Source organism: Cornus florida, unplaced genomic scaffold (assembly GCF_030987335.1).
Source record: "Cornus florida cultivar Cherokee Brave unplaced genomic scaffold, ASM3098733v1 CherokeeBrave_3.0.0_Hap2_Chr07, whole genome shotgun sequence".
Taxonomy (NCBI): Eukaryota; Viridiplantae; Streptophyta; class Magnoliopsida; order Cornales; family Cornaceae; genus Cornus; species Cornus florida.
This window is the reverse complement of record NW_026775577.1, coordinates 62,233,482-62,253,996: the sequence shown is the minus strand read 5'-3', so window position 1 is coordinate 62,253,996 and position 20,515 is coordinate 62,233,482. Positions and strand designations below refer to the sequence as shown.

At 39.0% G+C, this 20,515-nt stretch overlaps 1 protein-coding gene across 4 annotated transcripts in view; it reads right to left on the bottom strand.

The window, feature by feature from the left end:
* Positions 1 to 20,515, bottom strand: part of LOC132267258 (uncharacterized) — a 62,858-nt gene that overhangs the window by 29,068 nt on the left and 13,275 nt on the right. For all 4 annotated transcript variants that reach the window (XR_009468954.1, XR_009468953.1, XM_059768378.1 and 1 more), the window contains exon 2: positions 16,834 to 16,946. Coding sequence is in view for 2 of the 4 variants with exons in the window: in XM_059768378.1 (XP_059624361.1) it covers positions 16,834 to 16,946 (113 nt within the window). In the remaining 2 variants the exon portion in view is untranslated. The remainder of the gene's footprint in view (positions 1 to 16,833; positions 16,947 to 20,515) is intronic.

The following is a 20,515-nucleotide window of genomic DNA, read 5'->3' as shown; positions in this document are numbered from 1 at the left end:
AAACTAACCCAAGCCAACTTCAAATGGGTGAGTTAAATAAAAGGATAATTATTCCCAATAAAATATATTTGTGGATAATTACTCTAATGGATAATTTTTTTTTTTTTTTTGATAAGTAAAATATATTAGAAAAGCGTTCAAAAGGGGAACGCATCCCCAATACACAAAAACGAAAAACCTAAGGACCAATAGATCCAATAGATAAAATAAATCATCAATCGAGGAGCAAACACTTCCTCTTACATAACAAAAAAGAGAACAAAGACTACGAGTTTTTAAATTTGCTAGAGACGATTCATTTCCTTCAAAATTTCTATTATTTCTCTCTCCAAATACACCACCAAACACAGTGTGGGACAATCCTCCAAAAATCACGGGCATGACCTTTGACTGGGCATCTTTTCCATGCGTTAATTAATTGAATGGTATGCTTAGGCATCACCCATTGAACGCCAAAAATACAGAATATAAGATTCCAACAATCATATGACACAGGACAATGTATAAGAATGTGATCCACAGACTCACCGTTTGTTTTACATAGGCAACACCAGTTAACAACAGTATTGCCCCTCTTTCTCAAATTATCCAATGTCAAAATCTTTCCCCATATGGCAGTCCAAACAAAGAATGCGACTCTAAGAGTAGCTTTAGAGCGCCAAATAGACTTCCATAGGAAATCTTGGCAAGCGAAATTGAACAAACACAAGAACATGGATCAGACTCCATATCTACCATGAGTGGAAGGGACCCACAAAATATCGTCACAACCTCTACCAACATCCTTCTGTCTATACAACAGATCCAAAAAAACGCATACTTCTCCCATCTCCCAATCTTGAAAAGAACGCTTGAAACACACATCCCACGTAACCCCAATGCTATCAAGTTGATAACAGTCAACTACGTAAGCATGCTTATTCTCGGGAATATTGAAGAGACGAGGAAAGGAAAGAGACAACAACTGATCACCACACCATAGGTCTTCCTAAAATCGAACAAACCTTCCATTACGAACCTTGAATCTAATGTGGGTGGAAAACACATCCCAACCCTTGCGAATGAACTTCCACACGCCAAAGCCTCCCGTAACAGAGACAGGACGAGGGGTCAACCCCCATTCTTCTGCCCAAAGCGACACGAGGACAACTCTTCTCCATTGTTGATGACGCTCTTTACCAAACCTCCATAACCACTTTCCCAATAAAGCTCTACTGAAAGGGACCAGCTTTCAAATGCCTAAACTGCCTAATTTCAAAGGTTTGCAAACTTGCTCCCAATTAACAAGATGATACTTGAACTCCTCTCCTCTTCCACCCTAAAGAAAGTGTTAACCTTGAATCTAAGGCTATTCATTAATGATGTTCTATGCGTACTAATGTCTACCTTGAGCAAAATTACAAATCTAAGCTTTCATCAAAGACAAAACATTACACAGAAAAGCAAAAATGAAGAAGCATCATAAAGGCATGAGAAAAAGTCAAAGGAATCAAGACTCAAAAACAAGTCATCAATGGATCAACATCTCATCAAATGGGATTAGCTAGGATGGTGAGCTTTTTAGGAAACCTTGTTAAAGCATGTATGGACATCTTGAAGCTCACACTCTCAAAATCATGCATAGAAATTCATTCATTAAGGTTAAGGATCATTGGACTAAGTTTAAACATAATCAAAGCATGCTCCTAGAATTTAAGTTCCATTTCGGGGATAATTTAAACCGGTCGACCGGTTCTATCCATGAGTCTGAATCATAGCTTCTTAGGTATTTCGGTCTACTGAAATACAGGACCAACTCAGTTCAGTCTACCGAACTAAGAAAATGAAAAGTTATTCTAAGAGTTTCAGTCTACCAAAATAGAAAGGGCAAATGAATCGGCTCGTCCGATTCTCACAGAATGTTTTAGAACAAAGGAGGAAGGAGTTTCGGTCAACCGAAACAAAAGAAAGAATCCTTCGGTCTACCGAAATAAATATACTGGCCAACCTCAAACAGTTTCGGTCGACCGAAACACAGTGTCTTATTTCGGATGACCGAACCTGCGAGATTCAAAATTTGAAATGGCTATCTTGTCTCGAACTAAGTGCCCAACAGCTAGAATACATATCAGATAGTTCTGAAACTCTATATAATGACTTGTAAACTTCATAAAAAGGTATTGCATTCATTGGGAAACATTTTCTTGCAATCTTAGAACCTTTTTATCATCATATACATACTTCATATCTCCAAAGAGTAAAGAGCTTCAATTTATTCATACATACTCTAGAGTAAGCTGAATCTTGTACTTTAAATCTAAGAGAGATCATCTTGTACTTCAACCATCTTATTCAAATCTTATAAGGGCTGGTGTGGCCCAAGGAAGACTAAGAGAAGGTGTTTCTCTTAGCACTTAGAAGCAAGGAAGAGCTTCTTATAAAAGGTTTGCTCTCCACCCGCAAGGAGAAGCCATAGTGAATTGGGAAGTCTCAAGAGGGGTCTTGAGCCGAGGAGTAGGAGTTTCCGAACCTCGCTAAAATCGCCGAGTACTTGTTTGCAATCTCTCTCTTTATCTCTTATATCTATTGCTTCAAGTTCTTTTGAATTTATTTCTCGATAATTGCCGATAGGTGTAACTTAGACTTCAAATTGCTTTGTTAAATTATTATCGAGAACCCCCCCCCCCCCCCCCCCCCCCCCCCTCTTTTCTTCCTTCTAGAGTCCTTAATTGGGCAACAATTGGTATCAGAGCCTAATCTCTAAAAGACTTAAGTGTATTAGAGAACGATCATGGCAAACTTGAATGGTCACTTTCACTAAGAAGGTCAATCTAATTCTAGACCTCCTTGGTTCGATGGAACAAACTATGGTTATTGGAAAAATAGAATGATAAACTTTCTTCAATCTGTAGACTATCAAATTTGGTTGGTTATTGTCAATGGACCCTTTGTTCCAATGAAAGTTGTTGACTCAAGAAGTGTCCCCAAAACTGAAGATGAATGGGACATAGAGGATTACAAACTCATTTCCCTAAATGGTAAAGCCAAAGTTAATCTGAATTGTGCCATAAGTCCTAATGAGTACAATAGAGTCTCCACTTGTACCACGGCTAAAGAAATCTGGGATAAACTTCAGATTACTTATGAAGGGACATCACAAGTTAAGGAATCCAAAATTGACATTCTTATGTATCAATATGAGCTGTTTCATATGAATGAAAATGAGTCTATTAGTGCAATGTTTATAAGATTTACTGACATTATAAATGGCTTAAAGCATCTTGGTAGAACTATTACTAACTCTGATCTTGCAAGGAAAATTCTAAGAAGCTTACTTGAAAAATGGGATGCAAAAGCCACAACTATTAAGGAGGCTCACAACCTCAACACACTTGAGCTAGATGAACTTCTTGGCTCTCTTCTTACATGGGAGATCACTCTAAAAGATAGAGAAGGAGATCATCATCGAAAGAAAGAAATCGCTCTCAAATCTTTTCAAATAGAAAAGGAAGTTGCCGACAACGAAAGTGAAAATGATGATCTAGCTCTTATTACTCAATCCTTCAAAATATTTCTTAATAGAAAGAAATTCAACAAGGGAAAATTCAAAAAGGGTGACTCATCCAATGAACAAAGCAAATGAGACTCTCCTACCTGTTTTCATTGCGGAAAACTGGGACATTTCAAAGTTGATTGTCTTGCTTATAAAGAGGAAAAGAAAAAGAGAAAAGCAATGCAAGCCACTTGGGAAGATGATGACTCAAACGGTTCCGAAAGTGGATGAGGAAAAGGCTATTCTCTGTCTCATGGCAAACAGGGATGAGGTAAACTCTAATTTTGACTCTTCATCTTAATGTGAAATGTCTTATGATGATTTGGTTGATGCTTATAATGGCCTACTTGATGGCTTTAGAGAATTGCATGATGAACTAGGTAAAATGGTCAAAAAATGTGATTCTCAAAGAAGAGAAAGCTTATCATTGAAAACAAACTTCAAACTCTTCAAAATGAAAATGAACCCTTGAAATTAATTATTGAAGACCAAACTGGTGGTCTAGCAAAGTTCATTCCAGGAACAAAAAATCTAGAACTCATGCTAGGTGCTCAAAGGAGTGTCTTTAATAAAAATGGACTAGGATTTGATCCTTTTGATAAAAAGGCATGCCTATTGAAAAAGAGAGAGCCTTTGGCTAATCATTTTGTTAAAAGTACGAACACATATTCTAAATGCAACTATTGTAAAAGATTAGGTCATCTTATTCAAGATTGCTCAAAAAGAAGGCCGAAAATTATCAAGAAGTGGGTTCCCAAAGGAACGTACGTGCTTCTAGCTAACTCTTACGGACCCAACAACATTTGGGTACCAAGTGAAGACTATTTGAAATCTCTCTTGTAGGATAAATTGAAGACCTCCACATCCTCTAAGGACAAATGGTTTCTAGATAGCAGATGTTCAAGACACATGACGGGAGACTACTCAAAATTCTCTTCTCTAAAGACATACAACGAAGGAAGCGTCACATTTGGAGACAATTCTAAAGGCAAGGTAATTGGCATTGGAATCATAGGTATTTCTTCTTCCTTATCTATTGAAAATGTCTTGCTTGTTGAAGGTTTAAAGCATAATCTATTTAGTGTTAGTCAACTTTGTGATAAAGGGTTTGATGTGATCTTTAAAACAGATAAGTGTATCGTTAAAAGAAATGAAACTCAAATATTTTGTGCTCCTAGAAGTGGTAATGTATATACTTTGCTCTTGGGAGAACTTCATGATCAAGATGTTAAATGCTTTTTGTCTTCAAATGAATATAGTTGGTTGTGGCTAGAAGGTTAGATCATGCTAGCATGGATTTAATCTCAAGATTGTCTAAAAACGAATTAGTCAAAGGTCTCCCAAAGACAAATTTTTCAAAAGACAAACCTTGTAACGCTTGCCAAATAGGTAAGCAAGTCAAGTCTACCTTCAAACAGGAAAAAGGATATAACCACTTCAAAACCACTTGAATTGATTCAAATGGATCTTTTTGGACCGGAGAAAATTGTTAGTCTTGGCGGTAAACTTTATGCTTTTGTAATTGTTGATGACTACTCTAGATTCACTTGGGTATTCTTTCTTGTACGTAAGAATGAGACTCATTCAATTCTCTCAAAATTTTGCAAAAGAGTCAAAAACGAAAAAGAGTGTAAGATGAAAACCATTAGAAGTGATAGGGGGAGAGAGTTTGACAATCAAGACGTTAAAAGATTTTGCGATGAAAATGGCTATAATCATAATCTTTCGGCTCCTAGGACTCCCCAACAAAACGGAGTTGTTGAAAGGAAAAATAGATCGCTTCAAGAGATGGCTAGAACCATGCTAAATGAGCACAAATCACCTAGATCTCTATGGGCCGAAGCCGTTAATACTTCATACTATGCCATAAATAGAGTCATCATTAGAAAAATTCTCAACAAAACACCTTATGAGTTGTGGAACAAAAAGAAACCTAATGTTGGCTATTTCAAAGTTTTTGGGTGTAAATGTTTCGTTCTAAATGACAAAGACAATCTAGGAAAATTTGATGCTAAATCCGATGAAGGCATCTTTCTTGGTTATTCTTCTAGAAGTAAAGCATTTAGAGTATATAATAAGAGAATGTTAGTTGTGGTTGAATCCATACATATTGTGTTTGATGAATCCCCAACTTCTCCTATAAAAGGTGTGATGAACAATGATAAAGAAATTGAGCTTGAAAAGGGTACCAGTGAACTTAATGTTAATGAATCCCCTATGGTGCTTGAGAAGAGTATCAATGAACTCAATATAAATGAGTCTCCTATTGATGTCTCTCAAAATACCAATTCAAGTGATGATATCTCTCAAAATAAAACTACTCCAAATGAATGGAAGTTAGTTCATAATCATCCACTAGATCAAGTTATTGGTGATCCATCCAAAGGTGTTAGTACAAGGTTACAATTAAGAAATGTATGCAACTTTGTGGCATTTGTTTCTCAATTCGAACCTAAAAATATACATGAGGCTGAAAATGATGAATCTTGGCTTTTGGCAATGCAAGAAAAACTCATTCAATTCAAAAGGAATAAGGTGTGGCATCTTGTCCCTAGACCTCAAAATAAAACAATTATTGGCACAAAATGGGTTTTTGGAAACAAAAAGAATGAGTCGGGAACTATTGTTAGGAACAAGGCTAGACTTGTTGCAAAAGGCTATAACCAAGAAGAAGGTATAGATTATGAAGAGACTTTTGCTCCCGTAGCTAGGCTTGAGGCTATAAGAATGTTACTTGCATTTGCATCTAACAAAAATTTCAAATTATTTCAAATGGATGTAAAGAGCGCTTTCTTAAATGGTTTTATAGATGAAGAAGTATATGTAGAACAACCACCGGGCTTTGAAAGCTATAATAATCCAAACCATGTTTATAAATTGACTAAAGCTTTATATGGTTTGAAGCAAGCTCCTAGAGCTTGGTATGAAAGACTTAGTGGGTTCCTACTTTCAAATGGTTTTGGTAGAGGTAAAATTGATAATACACTTTTTACCAAAATCATCGATGGTAATTTGTTGATCATTCAAATTTACGTTGATGACATTATTTTTGGATCAACAAATGACTCTCTAAGTAAGAGTTTGCCACCTCCATGCAAAACGAGTTTGAAATGAGCATGATGGGCGAACTCAACTTCTTCTTAGGGTTGCAAATCAAACAAACTCTTGATGGAATTTTTATTTCCCAATCAAAGTATACTAAAGATTTACTAAAGAAATTTGGCTCGGAAGACGCCAAACATGTTAAAACTCCCATGAGTACTTCATTAAAGCTTGATAAGGATGAGGAAGGCAAGGAAGTTGATATTAAGAAATATAGAGGGATGATCGGAAGTCTTCTTTATTTAACGGCTAATAGACCGGACATCATGTTTAGTGTGTGCTTATGTGCTAGGTTTCAATCTTGTCCCAAAGAATCTCACTTGAATGCTGTCAAATGCATCTTTAAATACTTGAGTGGCACTATTAACTTAGGACTGTGGTATCCTAGGCACACATCCTTTGAACTTGTAGGATTTACGAATGCTGATTTTGCCGGTTGTAAAGTTGACAGAAAAAGTACAAGCGGCGCTTGTCACTTTATAGGTCAATCCCTTGTATCTTGGTCATGCAAGAAACAAAATTCAGTCCCATTATCCACCACTGAAGCCGAATATGTTGTTGCTGGTAGCTGCTGTGCACAAATCTTGTATATCAAACAACATCTTGAAGACTTTGGTTTATTCTTCGACAAAATCCCTATCAAATGTGACAATACCAGTGCCATTTGCATATCAAAGAATCCTATTCAGCACTCTAAAACAAAGCATATTCAGATTAGATATCATTTCTTACGTGATCATGTATCAAAAGGTGATATTGAATTAATGTTCATTAGTACCGAGAATCAATTGGCTGACATTCTCACGAAGCCACTTCAAGAAGATAGATTTTGCAAACTTCGTTGAGAAATCGGAATGGCAATAGAGAAAGAGATCCATGACCACTGATGAACACTGAATACATTACACTGAACATTCTACTTCTGACTTTGTTTGGCAGACCGAAACTATGCTTCGGTCGACCGAAATAAACATTTCGGTAGACCGATACTATATTTCGGTCGACCGAAATAAGAAATTTAACTCCTCTTCAAAATGCAAATCGGACGACCGATGAAGCCATTTCGGTCGACCGATTCTTCGGGGCCCCAACACGTAAGGCCCAAATATGAGTTTAAGAGGCCCGCGAATCCCATTTTGATATCAAGCTCAAAACTCTCTCTCTCGCTCTTAAGAGGCGACTGCGAACAACCCCATCTCTCTCATCCTCGCATCAGAGGTAAGTTCCATTTCTCTCACTTTGATTCAATCAACTCCTCGTCAAACTCCTCTATTTTGATTATTGATCTCTGTATAGCATTCTATGATCTGATATCATACTAGGTTAGATTTTCTTGCACAAAACCTTGTCATCTATCTCACAAAATCTATCATCTCTAGAAAGAACTCATGGCCTCTCGAAAAAATCCTTCTAGAACTGATAGAGACCTAGAAAAACGCACTAGCATTCTCATGATATGGATGCAGGAAGGTCTAACCCACCAAACCCTGAGCATTCCGACTCCTACCCTGCCCCAAACATGCGTCTTTTCTAAGAACCCAAGTTCAAGGAAATCTATGAAACCAGATTCCTTCATAAGATAGTAGAGAAGGGAAAATTCTTTGATAGTAGTGAAAGTGATGAGTTGATTCAACACACATTCTCACTATTTGATGGTATTGGCTTGGGTGGATTTGTATCCCTCAAGGTGCCTTATTATCCTAAGCTAGTGAAGCTATTTTACACCCATCTTGAGAAAGAGCTAGGACAAAACACTTATGATTCCTTCGTTGTAGGCACTCACATTCGCCTTACCCTGTCCAGTATTCGCCGCATTCTCAAAATTCCTCACGGTGATATCACCTACTTCACTGCCTATAACTAGTACCATGGGGAAGAGCTTGATCCTCTCCAAGCTGTTCAACAAATGAGCCATTCTCCCACTGAAAACATTGACAAAATATTTGCGAGTCAGTTAATAGTACAAGCTCGTCTCATTTACCATGTCATCATTCATACCAACCTTCCCAAATCTGGCGGTCGCTCGGATGTGTCATTTATGGAAGCCTTTCTAATCTGGTGCATCCTGAATGAGAAGAAATTTGACCTTGCTTTCATCATCTATCATCACATGCAAGACTACGCCAAGAAAGAAAAGACTCACCTATTCTATGCCATGCCTCTAACGATAATCTTCAGAGCCTACAAAGTACAAATAGAGGGGGAGGATAAAAAGGAGCTTACCAATCTCTACAGATTTGACAAATAGTTGCTCGGTCGAATGGGTCTCAAAAAATCCGAAGCCAACATTTGGTATGACCCTAAGTTTGGAGATCCGACAAATGAGGTCCAAGACATTGTCATGGCAGAGCACCAAGCAGGAGATGCTGAAATGGGTGGTCATAAAGACAGAGAAGAAGAACAAGTAGAGGTAGAAGGAGAAGAAGAGAAAGTAGAGGAAGAACAACGAGAACCTATTCCTCCTTCCGAAGAAAGATCCCTCCGTGAGCTTCTGCTTGAGAGTATTGCTCTTTCGAAAGAGTAAATTGCCCTTGAGAAGGAAAATCGGGACCACATTCTCGCCTTGCGCGAAAGAGTTGAAGAGGTAGCAACCGAAGTCGATGTTGTCAAGCACGACCTTGCGACCTCCGAGCTACGGGACTCCCTCACTTTTGACCTCTTATCTTGTCTCGAACTGAGTGCCCAACAGCTAGAATACATATCATATAGTTTTGAAACTCTATATAATGACTTGTAAACTTCATAAAAAGGTATTGCATTCATTGAGAAACATTTTATTGCAATCTTAGAACCTTTTTATCATCATACACATACTTCATATCTCCAAAGAGTAAAGAGCTTCAATTTATTCATACATACTCTAGAGTGAGCTGAATCTTGTACTTTAGATCTAAGAGAGATCATCTTGTACTTCAACCATCTTATTCAATTCTTGTAAGGGCTGGTATGGCCCAAGGAAGACTAAGAGAAGGTGTTTCTCTTAGCACTTATAGAAGCAAGGAAGAGCTTCTAGTAAAAGGTTTGCTCTCCACCCGCAAGGAGAAGCCATAGTGAATTGGGAAGTCTCAAGAGGGATCTTGAGCCGAGGAGTAGGAGTTTCCGAACCTCGCTAAAGTTGCCGAGTACTTGTTCGCAATCTCTCTCTTTTATCTCTTATATCTATTGCTTCAAGTTCTTTTGAATTTATTTCTTGATAATTGCTAATAGGTGTAACTTAGACTTCAAATTGCTCTGTTAAATTATTATTGAGAAATTTACTTTTTTATTACACATCAATTGTAATTTAAAAATTGACCATTGTTTGCAAAGACTCTATTCACCGCCCACCCACCCCCCCTCTATTCACCGCCCACCCACCCCCCCTCCCTCCTTCCCCTTCTTCCAGAGTCCTTAATTGGGCAACATAAAGTTTCTCTGAATTTTTTCAATCCGTTCGGCAACAGAGCATGGGATTTGGAACAAAGATAAAAAGTAGGTGGGAAGGGACGATAAGGTACTCTTAATAAGAGTGACCTTCCCCCCTACAAAAGATATTGTTTTTTCTATCCTGCCAATCTCTTTTCATACCTATTAATCACCGAATCCCAACTCCCCACTCTCCTGGAGGGAACTCCCAAAGGCAATCCCAAATAAGGAAGTGGAAAAGCACCCACTCCACACCCAAGAACTACAGCTGAGGAGGAAATATCTGGAACATCCCCCACTAGGACAAGCACTCTCTTTCCAACATTGATCTTTAAGTCTGGACACCGCTTGAAAACAAGCAAGAATGCACCTAAAATATATGAGTTGGGAGACATCGGCATCACAAAAAACTAAGGTATTGTCCGCAAACAACAAATGGGAAATCCCTATCTGATGAGCAACATCTCTACCGACTCTGACCCCTAATGTAACCCAGATCCTCCGCTCTTTTCACTAATCTGTTCAATCCCTCCATGACAATAAGGAATAAGAGAGACAATAAGGGGTCTCCTTGTCTCAAACCGCGCGAGCTCCCAAAAAAACCAGCAGGAGATCCGTTCACAAGCACAGAAAACATAACGAACGAGATACAAGTTTCGATCCATTTTATCCACCTATCTCCAAACCCCATCCTCCGAAGAAGCAAGTAAAGAAGAAACTTCCAATTAACGTGATCATAGGTTTTTCAATGTCAAGTTTGCATAAGATGCCAAGAACTCCACTCTTTAACCTAGAGTCAACACATTCCCCTGCGATAAAAACAGAATCCAAGATCTGCCGTCCTCCAACAAAAGCATTCTGTGACTCTAAAATAATTCCATCCAAAACATTTTGCATCCTAAGAACAAGAAACTTGGCAATAAGCATATATCCAATTAAACTGATTGGCCGAAAGTCCTTAATATCAGAGGCGTCGCCCTTCTTAGGAATAAGGACAATAAAAAGGTGCGTTCAGTGATTTCTCAAATGTGCCATGAGAATGAAATTCCTAAAAGGTTTCATTTAGGAAAAAAAAAAAAAGAAAAAGAAAAGAAATTCCTAAAAGGTGCCCATCACCTCACTGCACACCACCTCCCAGCTCTCCTTGAGAAGTTAATAAAATTAAAGGTACTCATTTAATTTTTATAAAATTAATAAAATTATTGTTTGCTCCATATTTCAATCTTTAATTTGCAGATTCAAAATTTGTGTGTACAATCCTTCCTCACCCTTTCTGTTTATCATTGTCATGGAGGCCTTTAGTAGGTTGACGAGAAGGGCGGAAGAGTTGGGTTTCATCCGAGGGTTTGGAGTGGGAAATGGCCCCAATTAATTGGTTGTCTCTCATTTGCTTTTTGTGGACAATAAGATTGTTTTTTGTGATGCGAGGGTCGACTAGTTGAGGTTAATGAGATGTGTTTTGGCTTGTTCCAAGTTGTCTCCAGACAAAAAATCAACATTGAGAAGAGTGAGCTTGTTCCGATTGGGACAGTTGAGGAGATCCACGCCTTAGCTGATATTCTTGGGTGTGGTGTTGGTTCTTTCCCGATCTCTTATCTTGGGTTGCCTTTGGGAGCTTCTTCTGGGAGGGTGGTTTTAGTTTAGGATCCTGTGGTTGAGCACTTTGAAAAGAGACTAACAGGTTGGAAGAGGTAATACCTTCTGAGAGGGGGGAGGCTTACTCTCATAAAGAGTACGTTCTCGATTCTTCCCACCTACTTTATGTCCCTCTTCTATATGCCAAAGTCTGTCACGCGGAGATTGGAGAAAATTCAAGGACTTCTTATGGGGTGGAAAGTAAGGTGAATTTAAGTATTACCTGGTGAATTGGGAGAGAATTTGTTCCTCTATTAGAAAGGGAGGCTTGGGTATTCGTAGGTTGGGTTTGTTCAACAACGCTCGGTTGGGCAAATGGCTTTGGAGATTTGGGAGGGAGAGGTGCATGTTATGGAGGAGGATCATTGTTTGTCAATGTGGAGAGGGAGACGGAGGATGGTCTTTAGGGAGGTGCGTTCCCCAGCACGGGTGGGTATTTGGAAGATTATCCAGCGGGGTGGGATGAGTATTCCAAACACATCCGATTCAGAGTCGATAATGGGAGGCATGTTAGATTTTGGGATGACCTCCGGTGCGGGGATTTGCTATTGGCCAAAAGATTCATTTGGCTTTTTAGGATCTCTATAGATACGCATCCTTTAGTGGCAGACTGTTATCGGCTCGATAATGGTAGATTGACTTAGAACATTCGGTTTCGTCATGATTGGGAACTTGCGGAGGTCTTCGATATCTTTGCGTTGTTGTAGGGCATGAATGAGATGATGTGGGTAGGATCCCCTAAAGGGATTTTTGAGGTCAAGGCCTTCTACCAGTTAATGTCAAAGGCCCCCAGGCCAAGCTTTTCCTTGGAAGGCTATGCTATTTGGAGGACAAAAATCCCCCTTTGCTTGCTTGGCTGCCATAGGAAGCATTCTCACTATCAATACTCTTGGAAGGAGAAGGCACATTATCGTCTATATGTGTATGTGTAAGAAGTCGGGCGAATCAATTAATCACCTCCTCCTTCATTGCCCAGTTGTGAGGGATGTTTGGTCGATGTTCTTGGTTATGTTTGGTATTTGTTGGGGGCTTTCGGCTTTCACAGTTGATTCGCTTGTGGCTTAGAGAGGATGTATAGTGGAGAGCAGAGCCAAGGATGCCTGGATGGCCACACCCCTCTGTTTATGGTGGGATTTGTGGCGTGAGAGGAATAAGAGATCCTTTAATGGAGAGGAGTCTCCTATTTGGTCTCTCAAATACAACATACTTTCTTCTTTATCTTTTGGGTCAATGGGAGAAATTGTAAATCTTTAGATCATCTTTTGGAGTTTACGGATAGTTTGAAACTATAGTGTCGCCTTGGGCATCTTAGTATTTCTTAGGGTTCGCTAGCGTCATTTAATAAATCTTACTTATTAAACAAAAAATGTTGAAACAAGTTGGTGGCAAAAAAAATATCTTCTATTTCCTCCTCTAAACATAAGGCTGGTGGAAGGTGACTAACAGCTCATCATGTAACAAGCAAGGTGGAGATGATCAATGACGAAGACTTTACTTGTACCCATGTCTTCTAGTAGGTCAAGGACATAAGCATTGGAGCTAAAATTCCTAAAGAATTTTCATGGTTCAGCACTTTGAATGAAGTTCACTGTGTAAATGCCTTTAGGATAGCAATCAGGCCTTATCCACATCATAGTCATGTTTATCATCATCATCGCCTTTAAACCATGTGGATAGGGTCGGCCACTTGAATTCTCTTTTTTCATTCTTTCCCATTATCTATCATGTCTTCTCTTAGATTCAATATTTTTAAATCATTTTTATTACTTCAACCCACACAAGTTTTCGTCTGCCTCTTTGTCGCTTACCTTCTATGAAAACTATTTTCCTCTTTTAACAAGTGCATCATAGGGTCTACGTTCAATATGGCCAAACAACCTAAGTCTACTCTCTAATTTTATCATTTATAAGCGCTATAGCTAGTGGTCCCCTCACACATTCAGTTTGAATCACATCTCCTCTAGTTAAATCTATCATCCAACATAACATCCTCATTTCCCCTACATGAATGCATTGTTCTTCATTCCTTTTCAACGCCCAACACTCTGCTCTATATAATATACCCGGTCTAATATTTTTATTTATTTATTTTTGGTAAGTAAGATTATATTAGAAAACGTTCAAACAGGAAACGCATCCCGCAAAAACTACACAAGGCCAAAAAGAGCCCCCTAGACTCTCAACAAGTCCCGAAAAAAAAATATTCAAGTATTTCCCCATAGATTTACAATTTCTTCCAAAAACCTAACAAAAAAAAAAAAAAAAGAACTAATAACAGAAAATTTCAGCGCCCCAATAGGAGTCTCCTCTCCGTCAAAGGATCTCTAAAAATCCCTGAAGAAACCCATAGGAATGTAATCTCTAACTATCCCGGGCCACGGAAAATGCGACAATAGATGATCGATAGTATCTTCTTCTATTGGTCTAATAAATATTCTATCGAATTTTCCTTTTGATTTATTTGGTATTCTTTTGTCACAAAGGATACAACTAGCTTGCCTCCATTTTGTCCACCCCACTCCAATCCTACTTTACTAAATCAACAACTATCTCAACATCTTTTTGACGTATTAATCCTAGGTAACGAAAGAAGTTATTTTGAGTAATTCTTTGGTCTTGTATTGTAACATAATTTAGTACTCTTCTTTTTTGTTTTTGGACAAGTAAGTTTGTAACTGAAAGCGTTCAATAGGGGAATGCAACCCACAAAAACAAACAAGGACCAACCTCAGCCTCTCAATGTGTCCAAAAAATCAACTCTCTCCCCTAAGGATTTGCAATTTCTACCAAAAACCCAACAAAAAAGAGAACCAAGAATAGAGAACTTCAGAGCCCCAATAAGAGTTTCCTCCCCATCACATGCAACACCTATTGAAAACAATACGTCTCCTCCTCAAATTGTTCAGGGTCAGAATCCTACCCATAAGCCACCTTGTAGATGTTTTTGTGCGCCATACTACTTTCCAAGGGAAAGCAACTGTCAGGGCATAAGAGAGAGCTCTATAAAAAGAACACACATCAAGCGCCCACAAAGCAGAGAGTGCCCACCCTCAAGAGTCAACTACATCACCATCCACCTCTTGGCAATACGTATCCTGTAGGCCACTTCCAACTCCCAATCCTCGAAGTGCCTTGAAAGGTGCACATCTTAGGTAATCCTCCCGCTATCAAGCTTATAACAGTAGGCCATCGGAGCATACATATCAGTAGCGATCAGATGTGTTTGGATAGTTCATCCCATCCCTTGCAAATGAAGTTCCAAACACCAACCCTCTAAGAATCCTCACCTCAAAAGAGCACCAACCACTACTCTTCTCCCCTAATCTGCCAGCAATGACCCTCCTCCACAGACTCTGTCTCTCCACTCCAAATCTCCACAACCACTTTTCCGAGAGAGCCTTATTGAAATGCTTCAATCTTCGACTCCCCGGCATCCTAACTAAATTAGTTTGCAAACCTGCTCCCAGTAAACAAGATGATGCTTGGACTCCTCCTCCCAAAGGAAATTGTGCTAAAGCCTCTCTAACCTCATAACCATAGAAGAGGAAATCTGAAATAGAGATATGAAACAAGTAGGAAGACTCGACAAAGTGATCTTCATCAGGGTGACCCTCCCGCCCTAAGAAAGATACTGCTTCTTCCACCCCCAGGCCTCCTCTCAAACCTCTCAACCACTGGGTCCCACCCACCAACTATTCTCAAAGGCAATCCTAATGATAATCTAAGTACGAAATAGGTTAGGATCCAACTCCATATCCAAGAAAATCAACAAAGGCAGAGATCTCCACAACCTCCCCCACCGGACCAGCACACCCTTCCCCACATTGATTTTCAAGCCAGAAACTACCTTAAACAAAATCAAAACACACGGCAAGTATCTCACCTTGAACATGTCATCATCACAAAAAAAAAAAAAAAAAAAAGAAGAAGAAGAAGAAGAGAAAAAAAAAAAAGGTAGTGGGAAATCTCCAACGGGGAAACATGATCTCTACCCACCCAAATCCTCTGATGAAACCCAAATCCACTACTCTACTCATCAGTCTACTAAGGGCCTCCATCACAAGGATAAACACAAAAGAAGAGGGAGGATCCCCTTACCTCAGACCTTGCGAACTGCTAAAGAAACCAGACGGAATCCGTTCAGCAGAACTGAGAATCTCACTAAGGAGATGCAAAACTCAATCCACCTCCTCCACTTCTCCTTGAACCCCATCCTCTTTAACAAGTAGAGTAAAAGCTCCAAGTAACATGATCATACGCCTTCTTAGTGTCCACACACACACTAGCAATAAGGACCGAGTCCAATTCTACCGGCTGCCAACAAAAGCATTGTGGGTATCCGAGATGATACCATCTAGAACGGAACTCAAGCACAAGGCTAGAACATCACCTTTTAGCTTATAAACACACCTCACCAAGCTAATAGGTCTAAGTCATGTACTCTATTGTGTTACCTTTAATGAAACTCCACCACCATTTATAGGAGAAAAAAAATAAGAGTGTTCCAGAAATGGTAATGTTAAAATAAATGTGTGACATGGTACCAAGAAGAAGTAAAATTGAAACTCCACCACCGTTTTGTTTTGTTTTTTTGTTTTTTTCATTCTTAGGTGTTGTTGATTGTTGGGGTATGCCCTGGTCATCTTTTCTCATTTATCGCTCTGGTTTAGAGTTGTTAAGCCTATAGGCTTTCCTATGTACTTTATTTCACTTTGTATCAATAAAAACACCACATTCAGGAAGAAAGAAAAAAAAAATGCAAAATTGAAGTTGATTCAATTTCGTGAGATGGTTGAAATGACATTTATTGGAGATAAAATGTTAGAAAACAAATTAAGCTTGTTTGGCAATGTGCAGCAAATAATTACAGCACCATGCTAGTTAGGAAATTACGTGATCCTTATCGAGCATAATTCTGGGAAAAATTCAATCAAGATGTTTATTCCAAATAAAAATTAGTGGTCACATCCTTGTCATGTCAAAGAAATAACCCAAAAACAATCTGCAAGCTTTGAGCTAAGACGGTAAAATATAAAGGTCACTTAACCAAAGGAAAAATGCACAACGAGCGTATTGTGTGTCTATAGATATGCAAAAATAAACGTTTTGAAACAAAACATCAATACCATAAGTTTAAAAAACTTCAATCTCTTACCAACCTTAGGCTTTCGTCGGAAGAAGGATGGCCAATGAAAAGATCGAAACCAGGAACTACCTCCTGAGAATCCAAAAGAGGATGACGAACTAGAAGATCGAGAACCACACGTACTTCCTAGAAAGCCAAAGCCACATTTAAAATAGTGACCAACATTTAATTGAAAAGAGGGCGAAATAAACAAAAAAATTAAATCTATCAACTAAAACCAACATTAGGTACATATGAACAACATTACAATATTTATCATGCTGCCACATAGGTACATTCTCAGAAACAAAAAACACATTGCAACTTAAGGGATTCAAGGGCAACACACCAAAATCACATAATTAGACATCACCAGCAATTCTTTACATAAGAAGATTGCTATAAAAATAATTTAGAGACACACAGAGAGAGCTAGTAATTAAAATTTATGTATTATTTTCTTCTTTTTTTTGGCAAAATTAGATTCTTGAACAAAAAAATTAACACATCAAATTTCATGAGAATCTAGCCATGCAATTTTAAAATCCGGGATTTTAAATCCAATGGTTATCAAATCCCATATTCTCTTAAGCTATGTTACATGGACTCAAGTACAGATTTGGGACATGGGTATGTATCCATGAGTCGGACGTGTCAAATCTCCAACAAAAGGACACACAGACACGGCTAAATATTCACTTTATTAATTATTTTATTTTATTTTATTTTCTAGAGTAAAATAATATTTTTATTTAATATAATGTTCAATATAGGCATTTAACTCATTTTAAAGTAATAATATAATGTAATTGAATGATTGGCTATGTTTTTTAAGTACATGTCCAACCAAAAGTGTCAGACACATCACATACCCAAGTCTGAGGATATGTGTCTGACACCAGTACTTCACTACTTTTGAAGAAGCAATTTCTTGAAATTTATTGAAATTCTCTAAGCAATTTAAACCCCTGTTACATGGACTCTTTAAAAGTATTGAAATACCCATGTCGGACACATATCCCTCACACATGGATATGGGATATGTGTCCGACACTTTTGGTTAGACATGTACTTAGAAAACATATCCAATCACTCAATTACATTATATTATTACTTTAAAAAGAGTTCAATGCCTATATTAAACATTATATTAGATAAAAACATTACTTTACTCTAGAAATAAAATAAAATAATTACTAAAATGAATATTTAGCCGTGTCCGTGTGTCTTTCTATTTAGAGATTTGACACGTCTGACATATGGATACATACCCGTGTCCGACACCTATACCCGAATCCATGTAACATAGATTTAAACAACAGCAAAATGATGAGTATTTTAACAAACATTTTCAATGTTCATGTCATTTTGGCTGGGACAGGAATTGGTAAATCCTACTTTTTTAGGATAGAGAACAAATGAAACAATTAAAATACCAATTCTAAAAACCCCATCCTCCGAATCTAACAAGAGGTCCATTAGGAAACAAGGGATCATACCTTGCCTAACATGCTTTTTAGAGATTTCTCCCAATTTTAAAATTTTCTTCCAGCTTGTAAAGCTGTTCTCCTCAAGGAAATGAATGTTACCTGGAGAGAGTAAAGCACACATTCCATAGGTGTCTACCTATAGTTAATTGATTCCAAAAATAAGGCTTTTGATTTCAATTCCTCCCTCCTCCCTCCATTTTAGGAAGGCAGATCTCCTCCCAAGCAATCTTTAGAGCCACCATAAATAAAGCACCCCCTTTCAATAAATCCTCTAGATATTTCTTTGTTTCCCTAATGACTTTCTTGGGCAATATACAAACGGAGCTGCTCCATAAAACTTGAATAGAATGGTGACTGTGTGGGAGGATGAAGTCTTTTCTGGAGGTTGCAAGGTTACCAAGGTTGTCACTGGGGGGAAGTGTTAAGATAGCTTTACCGCACAGAGGTCCATCGATTTACATTGATGAGGCGTCAGTAGAAGGTAGGGGAGAGATTTTAAAGTCCTGCTTGGTTGGGTGCTTTGACAAGGACGTTGTGGGATGTGAACACATAGAAGACTAGGTGGAGCGGGCGTGGAACTCTTCATGTAGGGTGGGTGTGACGCCATTGTCTGATTCTCTCCTTCTGTTTAGATTTCCTTCATCTTCAGAGGCTCAACGGGTACTAAAGTAAGGAAGAAGACAGTGGGGTTCTGCTACACTGAGGATTGACGTTTGGAATTTTAGGGTCAGATGCTCTGGACTTCTCAAGGATAGAGGACTCAAGAAGATTCGGTTGTTTGGCCTTCTCTCTGGTGTCATGCACTTTTTGTTGAAACAGGGAATTTATGTGGAGATTTTGTTAAAGTAGAAGCCAATGAAACAAGAGATACTAAAAGTGTACGGATTACAGTGAATTTTGGATCTTCTTGCCCGAAGTTTGTGTTTATTTACGATAATTGTGTCTGCTATAAAATCTCGGTATGGGAAGAGGCTTTACCATAGCTTGTTCCTACAACCAAAAGCTTGGAAGGAAGTGATGGGGCACATCTTATGACAGAGGAAGAATGGTTTAGGATCTTAAGCAAAGGGCCAGGAGGAGCTCTTGAGATTTAAGATTGGCTGAAGGAAAGAGAGATTCAAAGATCAGTGAAATTCGTGGGAGGAAGACGACGGGGAGGTTACGCGCCGGTCAAGAGCGTGGGGAAGGATAGGCGACAGGCGACACGTGGAGCATCACAACACGCTCCTTCAGATTGCATTAAATCTTGTTCGTCGGTTATTTCACCCGCGTGGTATGGGATTTTCAATAAAGCAAAAGAAAGTCAAAGTAAAACTAATGGACATACTGGCCATGATGTAGCTCATGGGGCCCGCGAGTTTGAAGGAGGGGAATGAAGTTTGGTTGGAAGGGCTAAAGCTGAGATCAGAAAGAAGATAAATAATGTTTTATTCTCTAGGGAGAGAATGGGTCAGGGGTGTGATGGGCTGCGACACAGGATTGGGCTACTCAAAAGGGTCCGAATCGAGGAAAGGCTGGAAAGGCCCATGTCACTAAAGGGAGACAAGCAGATGGGAGAGAGAAAAGTCATGGGCTGATTTTATGTAACGCATTTGGGCCATTGGAGGAAGTCTGCGAGAATGGGCTGGATAAGGTCCATGTGGAGTCTCTATTTAAGGGGTTGGATCAGTACGGAAGTAATATGAATGAGGATATTAAGATGACAAAAATCGATTTTGAGACAAAGGAGATGCCACCGCGGATCGTCAAGGAAGGGGATGGTGCTGGATCCCAATAGAGGGAGTACATGACTTCACATAATTATGGCCCAGAGAGCAAGCAGAGGGTTGGGAAGGATTTTTTGGAAAAGGAAAGAAGAAGAACCAGACTTTGCGATCTCAGCGTAGACTTCTTTAGTTCTGATAGATCGGCGGCGTCGGAGAGGAAAGACAGATATCAAGGTCAGGGAAGGGCGGATATGCATGCGAGAAAGTCGAGGGATGAAAAGATGGGGTGGCGTCGTCTACGTGGGAGGAATCGTGACTGTTCTGGGGCCATATGTGGCAGTGACGCTGCTATAGATGATCAAAGATGTGTACGGGGAAGGACGACGAAGATTCTGGATAAGGGTGTTGATGGGGCCAGACAGTGTTTGGGCACGCAGTTAGACGGATCATTCAATCCGGGCCTACACCCAACTGGGCCGAAGTTGCCTGAGATTGGTTCTGGCCTGGGCCAGATTATTTT